Source organism: Malus sylvestris, chromosome 15 (assembly GCF_916048215.2).
Source record: "Malus sylvestris chromosome 15, drMalSylv7.2, whole genome shotgun sequence".
NCBI lineage: Eukaryota > Viridiplantae > Streptophyta > Magnoliopsida > Rosales > Rosaceae > Malus > Malus sylvestris.
Genome location: NC_062274.1, coordinates 18844265 through 18865508, shown reverse-complemented (window position 1 = coordinate 18865508; position 21244 = coordinate 18844265). Strand labels below are relative to the sequence as shown.

Genomic DNA, 21244 nt, shown 5'->3' with positions numbered 1-21244 from the left:
TTTCTATTGTTCGTGTCGTAGCCGATAGCTTAACGGGTTGTGTCGTGTAATACCCGTTAAAATAAATGGGTAATATGACTCGACCCGAAATCAACCTGTTAATATTATCAGGTAATATGACCCTACCCGTTACCCGTTAAGAAAAATATATTTTAAATCAATAAAATGAAAATGAAAAACATAATTTGACCCAAAAAATGTAAAACATAATACTAAATTAGTATATACATACTAAATTTCAGAATTGACCTCTTCATGAAAGCTATAAAGTTTTTCATTACAAGTGATTACATTTTTCACACTTCTACAATAATTATTATTAATTTTGCACTCAAATAAAAAACATTATTCATGAGATTTGGAGGATATTAAAAATCTAAAGGACCATGTAACCATCATCTAAGCGTTGAGAATACAATTATGAATGTTTATTATGCTTTCATATCTTTCAGACTTATACATTAATGATTATGAATTTTGTTTATTTTGAAGTCCCTTAAAAACATTATTCATGAGAGTTTGTATGGTTTTAAAAATTCACACAATCATATACCCATCCTTGAAGCGTAGAGGATGCGACTACGAGCGTTTGCATATTTTTTTCATATTTTTCGCACATGTAAATTAATTATTATGATTTTTTTAATATGTTTGGTATTTTTAAATTACTTGATATTTTTTATTTTTAATGTGTTTTATGATTTTTAATCTTTGCCTATAATATACTATAAAAATAAATAAATAAATAAAATTTCAATTTTAAAATTCATATAGAATAATAATTAATAAACAATATATACATATTCATTATATCTATTGTATTTTATAGTCGGTTTTTTTAGTTTAAACTTGTTAAGGACTTGCTATTAACGGGTTATTATCGTGTAACTTGATAACGACCCGATTAGTTATCATTTTGATCCGAAACCCGTTATTTTTGTATCGTGTTAACAAGTCATGTAAGAAATTGTCAGGTCTATTTCAGATGGTGAACAAAACTATTTCCTAATAGTTATGAACGTAACTAAAGTGCTGAAAAACTTAATGCTCTAGTAAAAAGACGTAGATTATACTAAAATTTCATGGACTTGAACAGTTCTATAATCATCTTCATTGTAAAAATTGTTTTTATTTAGAAAAAAATGAGACTAATTGTTCCGAATTATTGGAAGACGTAAATTAGTTTCTTAATTTTTTTGTAAAATGGGGCATCCGAGGTTATGAATTTTGTCATCTAGCTACTTGATACACGTGGGCTGCCACGCCAACCTTTGTTTTCTTCTGACCCGTAAATTGACAATAAAGTGCATTTAATCCCTCAAATTACCTCTTAATGCCATCCAAAACCCGCACTTACCAAATTAACGTTGAAATGACACAAAAATTTCTGCCACAGAATGTAGGGTGTCGAATTATTTACAGAAAGTGGCAGGGGCATTTTGGTCAAATTAAAATCAAACTTGGTCACGGAATCCTTAGTACCAACCTCTGGGCATGTGTGAAAAGTGGCCATAAAGGGAGCAGGAAATAATAAAGAAATAAGTAATTTACTTGTTCTATACGTTTGCAATTTCCATTGAAGCAGAAACTGCCATTGTTGCACATCTTTTCATGAGATTGGATGGTCGGGACGGTTGGACTACCGGGAGTTGTGTGTTTCCGTTGTATTTTGCATATATGTCCTTTCTTTTTCTCTAAATTGCAAATTCTACCTATGACAAACCGCTTAATCAAATGACTGATTCGACCAATTAATAAGATCATATTGCTTCATCAGTTATGAACATATTGATACTCAATAACGTGCATATATGCTTGTTGATGTCTAGTCATACCTATATGAACAGCCAGTCTGACTCAAGATTTTTCAGAGTCAGAAATTTCCAAAATACTGTTTCATTTTCGAAATATAGAGAAAAACCAATACCATGTTGTCAACAAAATTGATAGCCAAAATGTCTTGGAAACAAAATCTTTGACACAATGTAAGTAGGGATTTGCAAGTTTCTTGGAAGCAAAAAAGGACATAATTTCTTGTTTCTAGTGTACAAGATAGAGGTCGCACTTGGTGCGATGGCAAGTGCCTTCGCCCATGAGCGGTAGGTCTCGGGTTCAAGACTTGGGAGCAGCCTCTCCATAAATGGGGGTAAGGCTAGCTGACATTCACCTCTCCCAGACCCTGCGTAAAGCGGGAGCCTTGTGCACTGGGTACGACCTTTTTTAGTGTACAAGATGCTACGAGTCCTATTTCCACACCTGCAAATTCAGGTGGCAATGCGTTGTGGGGATGATTTAGTGCCCCTAGTGTACAGTATACACTGACTTGAGTCCGACAAACCGGCATTAGCTATCTAGACTAAGCTCGGTATCATCCTCCGGATTGTCAGGCTCCACGGGCGAGGAGGGTGTCTCTGCAAAGAATACCTCATCTGGATACATCTTCTGGAAAAGCTGTCGAGTACCAGCATCAACACCAAGTTTTACAAGGGTTAAAATTTGGTGTGAAAGATGACGAGTAATTAAGCATAAAGAGACTGAAGCAAAAATAGTCCGTTAAAAGATGTACCGCAACAGTTGAATCTACGAGATCATTGTAGTTAAGATTTCCATCCGGCATGGGAGTGAAGAAGATGTTTTCACATTCACCCTGAAATCAATGTAAATCACAGCTTGGAATGAAAAGACGCCAAGAACAAAAAAGCATCAAATAAGTGCACAATCGTCGTGAAAGACAGAGAATTACTAGGAAAAACTTAAGTCCATACGTACATTGTGCGCTGTTGTGAGCTCCTGAATGTATAATGTACTCCAAAGTAGTGTTGGTTTTACATCTGCATCTTCACTTTGAACTGCAGAACCACTTTCACGATTTGCAGAAACAGTAAGTGTGAGAAGTGCATTCATTGCCGCATGTAGCAACCTTTTCCCGTGTTCAGCATCATCACATAAACCAGAGAAGTACAGTACAAACCTGAGGTAGAGAAGGTAAACAAAATCAAATTTAAGAGGTTCCTCAAACAAGCAAGTGGAGTTAAACTTTTTTTGCCGTGTATATCTAATCCATACGTAAGATAGCAATACATAAAACTATGGCAGAAAGAAGGGAAGCATTATTATCGTCAATGATTTAGCATACATACATGCCTGACGGACAAACAGCCAGTTTGTCTGAACCGCCACCTATCTGGATAGCCCGGATTGAAGTATCCTGCTCAGAAAATAAAACTGGGGAGGAAGGGGGGGAATTGAGACAAGCAATTTTAGTTCGAGTACTCGATTTCAATGAAGCACAATAACAGAACCAGAGTTAACTCTTACATCTTGGAGGATACACAAGCAAGCAATTTGATACATCTGGCTTCAAGGAACTGGTCGTAATACATATTCCCCTGGCCACCTTTCTTTTATCACCTTTCAGACTTAAAACTTGAAGAGTTTCTTCCAGATTTGGTGAAGATGAAGCGGGCGGCAACGGGACTGTCAAGGTTGGATCCAAAAGCAGCTGATGACTAAATATTTCCTCGCCTGAAGCTAATCTAACACCCTTGTATTGCCCAGTTTGCTGCAAAAGTTCAAGCCATGATAAAACATCAACTATTTGCAACTTTCTGGTAAAAATTAGTTTATTTCAGTAAATAAGTCTTGTATTAAGAACAACCGTTAGTACACTCATTCCATACCTTGTCCATAAGCAGGGCAGTCACTGGCATTCGCAGAACCTGGATGAAAGATGTTTCAGATACAGATAAGAAATACAGCGGTATTGATGTATGTTTGTGCACACATAAACTTCCAGTGAATGTTGTGGATTGACTCATTTTAGCAGGAATTAATGCACATGAACATAACTCAAACCCATTTTAAAGTGATAAATTAAGCTATAACATTAAGCTAACTTCATGTTCTTTCTAAAAATAACATAATTCCTCCAAATACAGAGTCAGAGACAACCAGAAATTTTCAAGAAATTAAAAAATATATTAAGAAAAGTTAAATAAGAGAGCACATGTTAGCCCAACAATAAATAAATAATTAAGGCAGATATATAGGAAGAAGTATGGGCATGCCAATAACAATTTAGGATACTTTTCCTCGAAATTAAATAGCAGATACTTCAACTTGAACTTACTTGGATGCAACCTTTAACAGCAGCACGACGGGTAAAGCCTTGTAATATCTCACCATGACCGTAAAGTGGATAAAGCAAAGCCCCAGGCACATTTGGAAACCTAAGAAGAAAGAATGATAAAGAAACTACTTGTGGCATACAGATTTAAATATCTTCTTGGTATAAATTTGAGGCTCGTAATCTTGAGTCAAGGGGCACACTTAAATCATTGGGTTTAAATAAGAAAAACACCACACCTCAACAGCCTCTATTTTTACACGTAAGTTTCAATGAAAACAACAGGATACTAACCATTTTTACTTCCTTCTAGTTTCCCCTTCTACACAGATGCACTTATTTTCCATAATCATAAACCATGGCTGTCAAACATTTTACGGTTTCTTCAAATTTTTATTACTAAAAAGCATCACTCTTAGCAATCTTTAAATTGTCTCTAGATAATAAACAAATCAAACATGTTTGATATATAGTATCAATTCTATATGGGTACCAGGTCGAGCATCATTACAATAGTACTTCACAGAAACTAAAACATCATAGAATAAATGTTAAGTACAAAACAAAATGAGACAACTGACCTTCCAACCGATTTTTGATAGAGATCTAAACGCTCCATCCCTTCTCTTGTCTTAAGTACAGTTTTACAGACTTCTGAGTTGTCCTGATCGTCATCTGCCAGGGAAATGGCATACAGAATACTCCTGCATGGAAGAAAATGACACATTCTCAGAATAATGAAGCGAAAAACTATCTGAGGCAGTGAAGAAACAGTTTTCAGGATAACAAAGAGCTTTCTTGGTGTAGTCCACTATGAAGACTACTCATGCTTAGTTTATTGGGAAACAACAGAAAAAAAATAAATAAAATACAGAATCAATTTTTTTTTTTCATTACAAAAAATAATGTAACAAGCAGCAAAGAATAGTAATTTGTTTCCTATAAATGGTTCAATAGCACAGAAGCAATGGAAACGTCCAAACAACTTGGCAAAGTAAAGTAATCTTAACAAGGCAAGTGAGACAAGGGAACAAAGTAATGTCACTAACAGATAGAGAAAGGCAATGTGATCTGTACGATTTAATCTTGGGTGGCAACCGCATCCTCTTTAAGAAGTCAGCAAAGGGACTCTCCAAATCCTCCTCTGATATCTTTGCACTTTCATTCCCTCCATCATCGCCAGCAGAGGCTGCCAAATGCTGCTGAACAAGCTTGAAGAACCTCATCAACTGATTCTTCTCTATAAGACTCAAGCTCTTGTCTTTAAATATTGCTGATCGAGAGTCTGGCACATTGGATAATCGCCCGTTCTCATCACAAATGAAGCTCACATCAATGCTCTTGAAGCTCAAATACGAGCCCACGCCTGATTTAGCTATAAGGTCAATGGCTTTGTCAGCACAAAACAAAACCCTAGGCCCGCCAAGGTCGATAAGGAACTTTGAGAACTGATTTGCAAGGATTTCTGGGGCATAGTTGGCAGTTTCAATGTTGGAGTATACTGATCGGAGGGTGACATCTAAGGCAGTGTAATCAAGGCTACTACCTGTAGAGGTGGAACCGATGATGGTGGAGGGCGGGGTAGCATGTGATTTTATGAAGGAGGTGAGCTCATCAAGTTGAAGAGAGGCAAACTGGCTGCCATAAAAATGGTTCCGGTCAAGGTGGAGGACAGTTTTTCCAGAAGCAGAGGCCGCAGCGGCAATTATTGTTGCAGGGAGGCCTGTCCCAACAACAATAAGATCAAACGTAGTGGTCCCGAGTTCGATTGGATCGTACAAAGACGAGTCACTCATGGCACTGGGTCGATGTAGTTGCAAATATCAGTTAAAGACCCTGCCTTTGCAAAGTCAGAGACTAGAAATTTACTTAAAACTAACAAATCAGGCACGCCAATACCCACAATCCAAACCAAACCTATAAGAAAACAAAGCAAGCAAACAAGAAACTCAATGTTAATACATTACTTACACAAAATTATGCACAGATATCGAATTTTCGAAGAAAAATAAGTTGTGGGTACTCATTATTACAGCAGATTATCCATTTGGGGCCGTTTCCATATCGAAATTAAATCACTAGCAATTCATTTCAAACCAAAAAATGTAGAGGATCTAAAATTCTCAGTGAAACAAACATGGGTTTATCAAAAGCAAGTCAACTGATTAGCTACTGAAACTAAAGCTTCGATCTTTATACTTACAAATTTATAAAATCAAATTTGTAAGTGAAAAATTAGCGGAAACCAATAGGAAGATAAGAAGTACAGATTACAGAGCCAAAAGGAACCTGAGATGAGATTAATGGAAGTTGAGAAGCCGCACCGAAAAAATGGAAAAATAAAAGTAAATCGGTTTCAGGAAGACGACGGATTGAAGGTCGCTAAAACTTACAAGGGAATCCGGAAGGAAGACGAAGAGTCGCAGCGAAAGAGCCAGCAGAAGAGCAAATTCAGAGGACGAAGAAAACCTCTCCTCTTAAAGTTTGTACGGGTGAAGAAATAACTTTCTCATCGACATGTCGTTTCTCATTTGTGCACGAGTGGGCTACATGTCGTGCGTTATTGCTTATTTTTTTATTGATTTGTGAGTGATGTGCGCAGCCCTTAACAATAACAGTCAGAACTAAGGTTGCATTGAAAATTTCAAATCTGAATCGGAAATTTTTGTTCCGAGTTCGTTCGTTTTCGATTTCAAAATTGGATGGAAATTAGAATGTACCTATTTGATCTAAACATTTTCGATTTCCAAACAGCTAAGTATTATAAAAACACTTATGCATATTCTTGTTTTATCATGTTTACTGTTATATTTAGATATACTTTGTTTCGTATTTTTGTATGTTTAATCATACTATTATATGTTAAAAATAAAAAGTATAATCATACGTACTATTTTATTTTGTCTAATATGATTTTATGTCATACACACACGTAACAACCTACAATATCACCAAAATTCAGAAGAAATATAGAAGTGTTGGATATGTATATGTTTGAAAATTCCGAGATAAAACTGATTCCAGAATTCAGATAATCCAAAATTTTAAAATTGAAAATAATATTTGATCCCGTAACTTTTTTGGATTGGCCTTAGAATACTTGTTTTCGACCCATCCAACTAAAAATCAAGCTTTTCTTTTTATGACAAACAATATTGTCAAGTTTCTCCGAAAAATTTATCTTACAAATTAGTGATTCACCTAACACAATTAATTTTTTTATTGAATTTTTAAACTTAAAAACAAAACATCAATAAGAATATTAGGGGGCCTAGAACTCAACTAGAACACGATTTTGTTGGCCATAACAATTTACATGATACTCTTCGTGATGTTTATGGTTTGCGATTAGGAATATATTGTCGTCTCGTCTTACGATTTATCAAGTAAAAGAAAGTATCATTTTTTATCAAAATTTAGTCTTTTGAGTTTGAAAACATACAAATTAATAAAAATAATTCACGAAGTAGATTTTATGACGGGGTTTTGAGATTTTCTCAAAGCAAAACCCGTTCTTGCAAAAAATGTGTCGAATTTTTGCAAAATATTCATCCAATATCATTTAGCACGTTTGCTTTATACGGCTAAGCCGGTAGTTATGGGAGGAGATGCTACAAACGTAAACCTCATCTTCCTTTTGTCCACATAAGGACTTCAATTTAACCAACAACTATTGTTTGTATATAAACTAAAGAGAAAAATGTTCTAGCCCAAGCCACACAATGGAAATTTCACATATAGATCTAAAACCTTCAATCCGCAACCATAGCGCTTCATCACTGTCTTGATCTGGATTCCGCCCGTCTAGCTTCATCTGGTGTCGATGGAAACAGCTCCACGTACCTCGACCCAATAGTCATCTTGTCCTTGCACATTGCCTTCTTTGCCTCGTCTGCAGAAACAAACTCCACATATGCCTCTCCGGTGGCTTTTCCGTCTGGGCGGCAAGCAATATGCACCCTATCTTCCACAACCTTGAATTCTTCAAAAAACTCCAGAATTTCAGATTTTTTTGCTGAGAAGGGGAGGCCGCGCATCTTCAATATTTCGGTGTACTCCATTTTCTCCTTGTCGCTGAACCTCTTTGATTTGGATGGTGGAGGGCTTGCTGCTTGATAGTCATTATCATAAATTCCTTCATAGTTTACCTCCGCTGCAACGGCCTTGTAGTACTCCTGCCTCTTGCACCTGAATACTTCGACGTACCTACGGCCCATGTTCTGCCGATCTCTCTGTAAAGCAAGCTCAACCTGCATGGGCCCAGCAAAAACAACAAAGGCCTCACCTGAAAACCGTCCACCCTTGTTGACCAGCAACACATCAACAATATCCAATCCAGCAAAGAACTTGAAGATGTCAATATCTGTGCAGTTGAATGGAAGTCCCCTGAGACGGGCCACAGGAAAAACCGGGGGCTGAAAATTCCCACCATAGCCATAAGGTTGAAAGCCACTTGCGCCGCTGCTCACTGCGAAGTAGGGATCCATCATTCTTGGTCTCTTTGAGCCGACCTCGTACCCGTCCGAAACCCCCCCGCTTCCCAACATTGCCCTTAAATACCCAAAAAAGAGAAAATCCCCCACTCAACCTGTTAATAAAACCGAACCCAACCCACACAGTTCCCTGACACCTAATGTCTGAAACCCTAGATTTGTTATTCTAACATAAATAATAATCATATCCACCAACCCCATATCAAACATATAAAAACATAAATAAACCTAGATGCATAGCAAACCACAGAAAAAAGAAAATCCCATTTTTCCTACAAACAAGATATCATGCCTTATGCAGCTATGTTAACAGATGCAAGCAATCATATGAGATTTCACAAGCATAAAATCGGATTCCCAATCACGCAATACATAATCTACGATTTTAATAATTCACATCACCGCATAATATATGAACTATTTGAGCATGTCACATATCATGAAAATCACAAACTCAAATTTCAAATTTGCCCTACTTGTTTAATGAATTACACAAATAGGTTAACAACCAGCCAAGCTCTAAGTGTTCTACTAAATTCTTGAATTCGAAAAAAATCCCAATTATATTACTAGATATAAAGATTACTCGATTGATTACCTTAATCCAAAAATCATCATAATCGTAGTCAAAACCATCAATTATGTTCTAAGGAAAACAACCACAGATTTCATACCTACAAATGCAAAGCAACATCGCGAGAAACAAACAGATGCATACAAAATCGAACTGTGCTTACCCTCTCGATCCGTACATGGTTGCAGGCTTGCAGCGATTTGAATTCCAAGGCAGCTTCGAGTCTCTAAAGGAGAAGGAAAGACTGAAATTTGGGGATTTGAGTATTATCCAGAAAACCCTAATTGCGATCGTTCGAAAAGACGAGTAGGAGACTATCGAGCTTTGATTTATATATGAGTCTCCATTGACTAGCTCCCTAATTGGGTCCATGACTCGCCAGTATTTTGGGCTTTCAACCGACTCAATTGATCCAAACTTCAAATTTGAGGACTAGCTTTGGGCCAAGATTTTGGGCTTTAGGCCAGCCCATTCGAACTTTTCCCCTGGGTCCTGTGTCAGCCTGCTTTATATATCTCTTCGAATATTTAAAATTTTGATCGTATTCGAACTTAAAACATTTTCCAATTGAATAACGAGTTTAAAATCTTAATTAACGTCCCAAACTAGCTACACCGTTGTACACCTCACTTAACTCATAATTCATAACAACACAATCTTGTAGAGATAATCTTGACTATGAGATCTTATATAAGTTAACGAGTAGGTCATATTTACATCATATTAAATAAAAACTCATTAATGTAATGAAAGATTAAACGTTCAAAGAGACAAAATGTATATATTAATAAAAAATTTGAAAATTACTTTAAATTTGAAGAAAACATGAAAGAAAGACGAGAATATAAGGAGCATTTTCAAAACATATTTCAACGTTCTCCGATGCAAAATATCTGAACAAACACCGGGGAATCTGCTCTGCAAACCGCAAAGGACTAGTTTACAAATCAATGAAAAAGTTTGGATTAGCAAGTGGTACTTAATTAAACTAGGAACAAAATGCTCGCTTGCTTAGTTAGCACTGTTAATACATATAAAATGCTAAATAATGTCTAGTGGAGGAGGCCTGAGACATGTACATATCAAGAAAGTAGGGTTTACGTTAAAATAATCTCACGTGCCAAAAAGCTGGATTAGGTTAAAATAAGGCCACATTGAAAAGAGTCTCCACCTTTTACCAAAAAAAAAGTCACCACCAAAATTGCTATCTGACCAATAATTGAATCAACACTCAATTGGATTTGAATTTAAATATCAATTTTTATGATACGAGTATATTACTATTGTATTACGTGTTAAAAATTCTATATTGGAAGCATAACAAATGACAATATATGGTACATGGCTTTATTCTTAATTGAGTTTATATCACAAAATCATCTTTGAAATTGTCTCACACCATCAAGATAGTTCTTGAAATTAAAAATCAATTAACGTAGTCCCTGAAAATAGATGTCACAAATCAATATGGTCATTATGTCATAATTTTGTCAAAAATTCTATTATGTGCTCATGTGTGTTTAACAATTAATTAAAAAAAGTTGTCAAAACACATTTTTGCACAATGAGATTATCTCAAGGCAGAGCTTGACGTTCTCCACATCACCAAGATCACCGGGGGAGCACCCAACAAGCTCTCCAAGATTAGGGTTGTGAAGATGTCAATCTCCCAAATGTTGACGGTGGAGTCACAAAAGTCATCACCAATCAAAGCCGTCAGCAAAGGTGGTCTCAATCCTGGTCCAATTCGATGAAGGGCGTAAAGATGAGTGTCTTGATAATTTTTTAGAGAAGAGAAGGCGAAGGTTATCATAGATGGAGGTAGAGGAGTATGAGTTGGGAACGGAGATGATTAATTATTAAATTATTAGACATATTTCTAACGATAGGGATAAATTCACTCATTTTAAAGTATCAAGTAGCTAAATTGGAGACAATATAAATATTAGAAAACTGATCCGTCTCTCTAAAATTTAATTCTTTCTCTTCTGTTATATGTTGATAGATGCATAAGTGCAAATTTTGAGAAGGATTCTTTAACTGAACTCTAGCAGTGCCGCTCCCTCTCTCTCAAGAAGAACAAAAGGATCATCTCACCGCCGACCCTTTTCTTTGGTAGGGCTCGGTTGGCAACCTTTTCTTCTTTGTAATTTCCTTTTTCATTTTTTTCTCTAGAATTTTCCTTATCCTATCTAGAATCTCAGGCTATGCCTTCATGGATGGCATGTTTTCCTGGCGTGCTTTGGCATTATCCTAGCGTTCTTCGTCTTCTGGTGTTTGTCTTTATTTTGTGTTCGAAAAACCTAATCATCCTGCAATTTCCATCCTTCAACCCCCAACACCCAACACCCATCAGCTTCTATCTCCTTCATAATCTCCCCTTATTTGAGCATCTCCACTCGTTGGTAGAAGACAATGACAATTAGAGGGCAAGGGCCCCTTACTATTCACAAATATATTTTTTTAATTTTTTAATGTTTTCTTCGTCTTTTCTCCATGTGTTAAATTTGCAGTGTGTCTTATTTTATTATTTTAGTGTGTTTAATTTGATATGTTTATCTTGCAGCGTGTCAAACTTTATAAGATTTTATTAGTGTAAACTTTGTATGTTTTTTAAATGTTTTTAATAATTTTTAAAACAAATTTTAAGTTTTCTTAAATTTTTTTAGAGTAGGATTAATCTTAGTCGTTCAATTTTTAGAATATGACGCGCCACAATGCGCCACGTGGCCCGACCCCAAGATTTTTTGTTTTTTTGTCTTTACTGTTGGAAATCTAACGACCCAGATCAACAGGCTGTTGAAAATCCAACGGCTGTTGTTGCATCATGTTTGAGTTGTTTGGCTCTGTCTCCTTCACATATAGGGCGTTTGTCTGCTACTTCATCAATCGAGCGCAAGCCCTTGCAATAATGGGCATGGCAGCTGCCAAAGCACCTGAATTTCCAACAACTACCCTCCCATTTTTTTCATTGGTGGAGTAACTTTCTTTGGGCAAGAAGGCAATTTCACCCAATTGCAAGGGCAGTTGGGAATGGGTGGAGATGCTCTTACACACCAGCCCTCCCAGAACCTTTGCTCAACGATACAATCGGCAAACTATTTGGCCGCCATATCTAAATCCTCCCCTCACTACCCCTCGCCTGATCGGCGTGCCGGAATATCGAGGCCAAGTGTGTTGCAGTTTGGGTGTTTGAGATGCCCCTTTTAGCCACATCTTCTCAATTGCTTGTGTTTTTTTTTCTTTTTGCAAAGGTATATGAAGGTGGTTTAGATTTGGTGGTTCTTTTCTGCTGCGACAATTTTAGTAGCGAAATCTAATTGGAGTTGTTTTCTTATTGTAGGTTGGAAATTTTTGTGTTGCAATGCCTTCATCGAATTCAACACGGAATAAATTTTCTTAGGGTAGCTATCCCTATGGCTGGTTGCTAATGAGATAGTAGTGGCGACGACGACTGCAACAATTACGTTCTACTTTTGTGGGATGAAGATTAGAATTCTCTTTTTGTTTTTTTATCTTTACATTAAATGAGTTTCTTGACTATCCTAAATTTTTATTTGATGGTTTGACATAATATCAGTGTTCTAAAACTCGGGCTCGACGGCGGCCCATCGCCCCGATTATACCAAAATCGTTCAATAAGTCGGCCAGACTATTAAGTGGCGCTTAGAAGGCCGCCTAGCCCTCCCAGGCGGCCTCGACGGTCTCTGGGCGGTTCTGCAACTTAAGAATTATCGCTGGAAAGGTTGTACATCTCCACCGTCTTGCTGCGATTTTGTCGTGTCCTTGCGTCTTGTTCCCTCTCTGCGTGTGTAGAAGAGGAGTCGCATAGAACATTTGACGAGAGAGAGCTCTGTAAAATTGCAATTTGCAAAGAAGAAGAATGCGATGGTGTAGAGCTCTGTAAAATTGCAATTAGCAGAGAAGAAGGATGAGACGACGCAGAGGTTTTGTTGTTGGCTAGGGTTAGAGATAGGATTTCAAGTGGCTGACATTCCTTTTAAAATTAGAGAATAAAATATATTTATTTATTTAATATGAAAACAATGCCCAATCCTTTTTGAAATGAAAAATAAGACCCAATGATTAAAACATATAAGATTTAGAAAAAGCATTACAAAACCAAGTAGGGGTGGGCACTTAGAACCGAAAACCAAAACCGAAACACGAACCAAATCAAACCGCACCGAACGGTTTGGTTTTGCGGTTTTGAAACGGTTTTGGTTTTGAAACTGAACCGCAACATAGAAAATGGTTTGGTTTCAGTTTTGGCTTTTGCAAACCGCACCGTAAATATTAATAAACATTTAATTAAATGTCCATATTAGATTTCATGTTTTAATTGGTTGCTTGTTAGAATCTATACACTTAGTATGGACTCAACCACACTAGAATATCATCATTCATCACTTTTTTTCATTCATTAACTTGAAGGACCTTTGTTATTTTATACCATCATACACACACACACACATACATGTACTGCATGCAACATGCTAATTGTTTACATAACAAATGTTTTTTTCCTATTGCTACTGGGAAATGCTTATTAATATGTTAAATTGCAAATTGTACATTTTTTCTTAAAAACCAAACCGAAACCGTTTTAAACCGCACCGAACCGAACCAAACGATTTGGTTTCATTTCGGTTTTGGCTTCAAAACCGCACCAAACCAAACCGCAAAAAATTTCGGTTTTGGTTTTGATTTCACTCAAAACCACACCGAACCAAACCGTGCCCACCCCTAAAACCAAGAGAGAAAGAACCCCATAATTTTAGATATATACTCATATTTTATAATATAATATATATATATATAATAAATTAACCTATATGTTATTTTATTTTGTAATTTATGTATCTCAATACAATTTTATATTTTTTAAGTATAAAGAGACACTTATTTATACAATTTTACTTAAATCCGCCTAGTCCGCCTAGACGCCCGCCTAGACCCCGCCTAGCCGCCTAGGCGCTAGGCCCCGACTAGCGCCTAGCATCTTTTAGAACCTTGCGTAATATACATTGAGTCTTCCTTCGTTCAATGAAATTTATGTTTTCTCCGACCCAAAGAAATGCAAATATCTTGAGAAAAAATTGTGCAAAGAGAGCGCGCACCACACATTACTTTTGGCAAACCGGCCCCCAACTTTTCATTTCTCGATGCCCACCTGCTTAAATTTGTACCAAACACAATTTACTTTTGCTTTTTTTTTTATCCAATATACAAAATTATTCGGTACTGTGATAGTGTCGGTGAGAGCTGCATAAATCCTTTTATTTATTTATTTTCCGAACATAGATACTTTTGTTGATTACCGTGCAATCTACTGCTTGATTTTATTAGTATTTGGTGATCAAGCTCCGAAGCGTAAGCTTATTTACACGATGACGAGAACAACAAAAGGTCTTATTCTAGTAAATGCGGTCGGTTATATGAATTTTTATATGTTATTAAATTCGGTTTAATTAGAGCTAAGTTTTTCGTGATTTTCAAGTATTCTATATATATATTTTTAAATATATTTTTAAATTTTCTTTAATTTTCATCCACCTTCTTTGCTGTGAGTCTTTGACTCAAACTCTCACGTTAAAGAAATTAATAAACCTCTACTTTAGCACTAGTTTCTTAATCTGATTGATCACAAAAACATTACTTAATTTACATTGGTTTTATAATCCAATACATAGATAGCACGGTTAGCACTTACGTGCTTCTCTAAGCAGTAACTAACACATACAGATCTGGACTAAACCAAATTATTATCATCTATGTACCCAAATTTAAATTAATGTAGTACATGAGACAAATTAGACGTCCAATAAAAAGAATTGTTGGCTTTGAAATTTTGATTGGATCATAACTATGGACCGTACAAGAAGGTGGTTACATTAATTAAAGCAAAAATGGCACATCCGATAGTGCGGATAGGTGGCAATGATTCAACTGATAAAAGCATACGGAATAGAAAGTTCCTTTCTTTATTATTAATGTAGGGAACAAAAAATAGACCAGAAATCAAACAAAAGCAAATGCTACAAGAATAACTTACCTACAACGAGATTATTGTTATTATAATATTTTAATATAATAATATATTGTGACGTAGAAAATATTTACTCATGACAATACATTAGTGGACCGAAATGCCACATTGAGATGAACCCTTTCATATAAATCATTCTCATGTGTTATTGAAATACAGTAAGTTTGGCCATTTGAAAATCTAATTGGACATTTGTTATAAGAATATTTTTCTTTTAAACATAAGAGAAAGAGAAATGATAATGGAACTCTCTCAAAAGTAGGATGTCACCTCATTGCACAATATTTTATAATCTTGATACGAGAATTAACGTTAAATTGTGAGATGTTAAAAAATATATATACAAGTGATATGGTGTAAGTGGGTAATCTTTTTACTTTCATAATTTTGAAATCTGCGTGAGCGTGCCCAACCAGATCTCATTAGGTACTTTTATAAGTATTTTGTTAACTAAAAAAATATTGAATATTAACATCGCGAAAAAACCAACATGTTTCAATCCGTAAAGAGCATTTTTTTAGTACGTTTTTCAACAGACTCCTATGCAAAACATTTGAACAAAAATCTTGGAATCTGCTCGTCAAGATCTACAAATTAAAAAATGCCAGCTTGCTTACGATTGGTTAATGCATCTTATGCACTAAAACAACAGTAATGATATTCTTACCACGTTAATATACCACATTAGTGTACCACATTATGTGGCATCTAATGTGATTGTCCACATCATCTAAATTAATCTTAATTTAATTTAAATTAAAAATCATTTAATAAACCAATAATATAAAAAAATCTGGAATTAAATGGTGATTGTAGCATACGAGGAGTCTTCTTCTTCCTTCATTCCCCATTGCTTCTTCTCCCGTTTCTTCTTCCACGCCATTTTTTTGTTTCAGCCCAGAATGACGGTTCTATGATTTCACATTTATTTTTCGCGAATAATTCTGTGTTGTTTTCTCATGCTACTAAAAGAGAAGCCCGATGAGTCTTAAGCGTACTAGACTACTATTCTAGCACCTCTGGTCAACTAGTCAATTTGGATAAAAAGCTCTCTTTTCTTCGATGCGGGCTTCTATAAAAAGGAAGATCGCTAAATGTTTGAATATCCAGACTCAGGAGAAGTTTGGAAAATATATGGGGAAGAAATCTGGGCGGAAACAAAAAAATGGCGTGGAAGAAGAAATGGGAGAAGAAGCAACGGGGAAGGAAGGAAAGAATGAGAAAACTCCTCGTATGCCACAATCACCATTCAATTCCAGATTTTTTTTTATTATTGGTTTATTAAATGATTTTTAATTTAAATTAAATTAAGATTAATTTAGATGATGTGAACATCCACATCAGATGCCACATAATATGATATACTAATATGATAAGAATAACATTACTGCTAAAACAATGTGAATTAATCGATCTCGCTAGTCCTTTTAGAATGTTTGCCGAGACCCGAGATTTTTATATTCTTTTGATACAATCAATATCTAATCACAAGATCTCAAATATAATGTAAAGATAAACATCTTTAACTAATTGAGTTGCAGAACTGTACTCTGCAAACCCTAGAATTAAAAGCAAAAAGAAAGTAAAAATCAGATCTCACGTGCTATTGCATAAAAAAAGAGACCACGTTCTCTCATCAATGCCTGGCCCTTGGGGCCAAGCAACTTCCACTAAAATTGCAACATAATAATTGAGTCAACAAAATATGAATAATAATTTGAAATTTTGGACAACCTCTCTTAGTCCCTGTGGTAGTAGGTAACTTATAAGAGTGAAGCTTTAGCTATCAGATCATAGCAATGGATGTTTCAAATCAGATCACCATCCAGGAAGAAGCAGCTGGTTCAAGTTTTATGGATCTTGGCGTGTACAATGCCGCAAAAGCCGGCGAAGTCGACGTCCTTTGGAAGCACAGAGACCACCTTGACCGAATGTTGACTCCAACCAAGAACACAATCCTCCATGTTTACATAGCATGCTCAACGTTGACTGAAACTGACTCCGAAGAAGCACTACTACTAGTAATGAAGTCAGCTAATGTCGTCGAGAAGATTGTTGAAATGTGTCCGCCGTTACTGTTCCAGCCCAACGACGGCGGTGACACCGCATTGCACGTCGCGGCGAGGCACGGCTGTACTCGTGTGGTTCAAGTTCTTCTTAAGCAGGCTGCGAAAAGAGATTGCGGCCCCGTGGGAAAGCTGATGGGGGCAACCAACAAAGTGAAGGACACGGCGTTGCACGAGGCAGTGCGGTTTAACCACCGTGGTGTGGTGGAGGTGTTGACTCGAGAAGATCCTGAGGTTTTGTACTCTGCTAACGTAGACGGCGATACGCCGCTCTACTTGGCTGCTGAGAGGGGATACCGTGATTTGGTTTTCGAAATGCTTGGGACTTGTAAATGTTTAGCTTATGGAGGCCGCAACGGTAGAACGGCTTTGCACGCTGCTGTGATCTGCAACGATGAAGGTACTTATGTAATTAATTCACATATTATTTTCATTTACCTTTGGTTTAATTTTTCATTTCTCAAGCTTGAGATCGATTAGGATCCATTTTTACTCAATGTGAGATGCTAATTACAATTAGTTAGTTATTAGTTATACATATTCGGACGAAATCCGAGAAAAGAACTTTATTCGGACGAAAAAAAGCATTATTAACATGTCATGCTCAATTCGAGAAAAAACTTTATTCACATGTTGTGCTCTAATTGATTCTTAACTATGAAATTATGTCGGCGCTGACGCCCGATCTCTCATTGCAAAGTCAGTATAAGTTTTCTCAGTTCAAGTACCTAAGTAGTTTTTTCTAAACTGTAATGTTATATGTAAAAAGACCTCTGTTTTATTTATCTTATTTTGTTATTTGTATTCTTTTTTGCTTTAGAAATGACGAGAGAATTACTAAAGTACACTGCAAAAATGGCTCTCACCAAAGCGGTAGATGGCCAAGGATGGACACCTCTTCACTTCGCTGCACTCTTCGGTCACCCTTCCATTGCGAAACAACTGCTAGAATCCGATAGATCGGCTGCGTACATTGGTGACAAAGAGTACAAGCAGACACCCCTCCACATTGCAGCCTTTGAAGGACATGAAGGTGTAATGAGAGAGCTTGTTTTGCATTGCCCCGATTGTTGTGAACTGGTCGACTACAAAGGCCGGAATGTTCTTCACTACGCCGTTAAGTGGTGTCAAAGTCCAATTGTACAGGATTTTGTTCTGAAGGATCCATGGGTTAGCAACACCTTGTTAAATGGAAAGGATGCTAATGGGAACACACCGCTCCATCTACTCGCTCTTTCTCCGCTATGTGCGTCTGATCGTTTTGTAGGTGATGGTAGAGTTGACAAGATGGCATTCAACAAGGCAAACCTAAATGCTTTAGACATTGTTCTGGCTGATGAAACTCTGCCATCAACACTCAAGGTATGGTTGTTGCACTTGCAATTACATGTAAGAGTCGCTTATCCTTCACTATTGGTCACAATTCGGCACATATATCCAACTATCTCATTAAAACTACAAAAAGAAACGTTTATGCAAGCATGCTGAGATCTTATTCGTCTGCAAGGATTTTCCTTATGTATGTGGTCAAACTGAAAATTAGGCATCTTTCTTCTTTGTGTTGCAGAGTGCCAATGGAGGCATTTTGGGAAGGAATGGGGCTAGACCAGGTTGTCATCGAATTGTATGCGGTGAAGACAGTGTATGCCAAAAATTCTATCCTTTTAGAAAAATTGAAATCGAGCAATTCGAAGAAAACAAAGGTGGTAGCAGAAGTACAGCATTCAATCTATCCGAATGCGGCAAAGACACAGATGTAATATTGAAGCAAGTCAAAGAAGCCCATCTAGTAATGGCTACACTGATTGCAACTGCAACCTTCGCAGCAGGTTTCGTCATGCCCGGTGGTTGTTACCAAAGTGAAAAAGGACCACCAAGCCAAGATTGTGCAGTTCTAACGAGACATACAGCTTACCAAGCTTTTGTTGTAATGGATGCACTGGCCTTGTTTATGTCCACTTGTTCTGTCTTGATGCACTTTTATTTGTCTAGGCCGGACGCGATTGTTTGGGCGTTATCTTCTACCATGACCGCCTTGATTTTCACGGTGACTGCATTCATTACCGGCACATATGGAGTATCAGGTCATTCTCCAGGACTCGCCATCGCTGCATGTGTGCTTGGATTCTGGTACTTTTCTGCAGCTCTTTTCATGCTTGGTCGTCCATCTACCAAAGCTTTTCGGCGGCATTTTTTTCCAGTTGCCACCGCAGCGTAGTTGAATCAAAATTCTCTACTTGCCTTGTTTTCACTTGATTTGATTTCTAATCTAATATATGCCTTGTATGTACAAATCCAAATTAAGTTAACTTGTACGTACGTCTGACCGGACAACACAACTGCGCCAACCGAACTAAACCCGTCACCTCTCTTAATTAGCTCACCATCTTCAAACCATTAACCACATTAGGAATCTCTTTCTTCCAAAACTACTTTTCTGGCTTCAGGATGATACTCAAGTAGACTGAAGTAGGCCATTGTGTACGTAACAAAAAACTTGACAGGACACAAATTAGTCATTTGTATTCTAGAGCTTGACAAGTAGAGAATTCTGCTACATTGGTGGTAGCGGCCCCAGGTCAATAGATAGTGCATCTATTTGAATTGTGGTGACATTCTTGGTCTTAGTATGGCCGAATACCAATCGGAAGGAGCCGCTGCAGTAACACATGGTAGTCATAACTCTTCAAACCCGACAATATCCCAGTTTCTATTTTAACGTGCTTTGATATATTGCTAGCATACGCATCTGGAAATTTCACCTTGCAAAGCCACTTCAAGAATCTCTTCTTGTCATTCTGCTTGAAAATATAATTGGTGTGTCCTTTCTTGCATGTAATTGACTAATGTAGGCCACAGTTTGGACCTTATCCCTATTTCTTACATGCCAGTATGAGTCTTCACGGTATCTTTCGATTTTCCCTTGACAGGCAAAGTCGTTTCCACCACATTGTCGCAAATAGTCTTCTCAATATGCATGGGATCAACAATGTGTCTAATTTTCAATTTCAACCAGTATTCCAAATCAAAGAATATACTCTTTTTATTCCATTGGTCTCGATCCTTTCCCAAAATGAAAGTATGCAAGTTGGACAGTGGCTCATCCCCGGACAATTTTCTTGGTTTAAGCAAACTCTGTTATTCCATCAAATGCTTTAGGGTTGCCATGCCACTCATGATCCCAGGGGAGCCATCTTCGGTGACCCAAGTAGCAGACCTTTCCAATACACAATAGTTTGTGCATTATTATATCCTAACAGAAAAGGATCCTCGCCGGATCCTTTTCCTAGGGATCTTAGCGATCTTGTGATCGTGACTGTTCATCGTACATCGTGCGGTCAGAAATCATTTCAAAATTTAAAATATTAAATATAAATAGTACCTAACAAAAACTGACGTCACAATGTACGATTAACAGTCACGATTGCGGGATCCCTAGGATCCCCAGGAAAGGATCCGGCGAGGATCCTTTTCCTATCCTAACCAGATCTTTCAACACTTTTTTTCGAGCTAGAATGATTTACATGCAATGCATTTGATTTAGTATGGATTAATCATATTACACTCTATTTTCATGTGGATCAATTGTATAACGATTGTTAGGACGAAAAAAATCTTGATAATCAGGGTACAATTCTCGTTGAGCTTATTTCAACAATTTATCATGCTTCTCAGGGTATGTGGATGGCTCTTTGACTATATTGAGTGAAGCATTAGGGAAAGCATCGTTCAATATGTCCAACACTTGGTCATCATCAACATTGCCAGATGAAGAGTGTTCATGCCGAAGTGTTCCACTGCCAAAAGAGCGATTCTCCATGTTACGTCCAATTGGAGTATAATACCAACCCATTCATATATAAATGATATAGGACTTCATCTAGTGTCATCCAAACATAGATGCCACATTTCACACACGAACACCTGATACGATTT

The 21244-nt window shown here is 36.9% G+C and overlaps 3 protein-coding genes across 8 annotated transcripts; 1 reads left to right on the top strand and 2 right to left on the bottom strand.

The window, feature by feature from the left end:
• Nucleotides 1-1929: 1929 nt before the first annotated feature.
• On the bottom strand, nucleotides 1930-6609 carry LOC126603420 (rab escort protein 1-like). Of its 5 annotated transcripts, XR_007616257.1 has the most exons (11): nucleotides 6520-6609; nucleotides 5204-6043; nucleotides 4708-4830; nucleotides 4130-4229; nucleotides 3681-3719; nucleotides 3319-3562; nucleotides 3141-3225; nucleotides 2770-2971; nucleotides 2567-2647; nucleotides 2213-2451; nucleotides 1930-2033 (listed from the first exon to the last, which is right to left on the bottom strand). XR_007616257.1 is itself a non-coding variant. In XM_050270259.1 (10 exons), the coding sequence occupies exons 2-10, from the start codon at nucleotides 5920-5922 to the stop codon at nucleotides 2344-2346; spliced, it is 1701 nt and encodes a 566-aa protein (XP_050126216.1). In that variant the 5' UTR covers nucleotides 5923-6043; nucleotides 6520-6609; the 3' UTR covers nucleotides 1930-2343. The 5 variants fall into 5 exon arrangements, 4 of the variants coding, with proteins under 4 accessions (XP_050126216.1, XP_050126217.1, XP_050126218.1 ...); XM_050270259.1 differs by having other exon boundaries at nucleotides 1930-2451; XM_050270260.1 differs by having other exon boundaries at nucleotides 1930-2451; nucleotides 6451-6587.
• A 1051-nt stretch (nucleotides 6610-7660) lies between these two features.
• Nucleotides 7661-9515, bottom strand: LOC126603423 (uncharacterized). 2 transcript variants are annotated; one of them, XM_050270264.1, is made up of 2 exons: nucleotides 9357-9515; nucleotides 7661-8677 (listed from the first exon to the last, which is right to left on the bottom strand). In XM_050270264.1, exons 1-2 carry the CDS (start codon nucleotides 9371-9373, stop codon nucleotides 7903-7905), a joined length of 792 nt encoding a protein of 263 aa, XP_050126221.1. In that variant the 5' UTR covers nucleotides 9374-9515; the 3' UTR covers nucleotides 7661-7902. The 2 variants fall into 2 exon arrangements, with proteins under 2 accessions (XP_050126221.1, XP_050126222.1); XM_050270265.1 differs by having other exon boundaries at nucleotides 7661-8594; nucleotides 9357-9514.
• Nucleotides 9516-16930: 7415 nt separating this feature from the next.
• Nucleotides 16931-19602, top strand: LOC126601310 (ankyrin repeat-containing protein At5g02620-like). Its single transcript, XM_050268000.1, has 3 exons — nucleotides 16931-17708; nucleotides 18129-18670; nucleotides 18876-19602. Exons 1-3 carry the CDS (start codon nucleotides 17042-17044, stop codon nucleotides 19524-19526), a joined length of 1860 nt encoding a protein of 619 aa, XP_050123957.1. The 5' UTR covers nucleotides 16931-17041; the 3' UTR covers nucleotides 19527-19602.
• The last annotated feature ends 1642 nt before the right edge of the window (nucleotides 19603-21244 follow it).

Coding starts and splice junctions, on each gene's coding strand:
- LOC126601310 (XM_050268000.1), top strand. CDS start 17,042: ATGGATGTTTCAAATCAGATCACCATCCAGGAAGAAGCAGCTGGTTCA. Junction 17,709..18,128: donor TGTGATCTGCAACGATGAAG/GTACTTATGTAA, acceptor TTTTTGCTTTAG/AAATGACGAGAGAATTACTA. Junction 18,671..18,875: donor CTCTGCCATCAACACTCAAG/GTATGGTTGTTG, acceptor TTTGTGTTGCAG/AGTGCCAATGGAGGCATTTT.
- LOC126603420 (XM_050270259.1), bottom strand. CDS start 5,922: ATGAGTGACTCGTCTTTGTACGATCCAATCGAACTCGGGACCACTACG. Junction 4,831..5,203: donor TTGCCACCCAAGATTAAATC/GTACAGATCACA, acceptor TCTTCCATGCAG/GAGTATTCTGTATGCCATTT. Junction 3,226..3,318: donor GCTTGTGTATCCTCCAAGAT/GTAAGAGTTAAC, acceptor CTTCCTCCCCAG/TTTTATTTTCTGAGCAGGAT.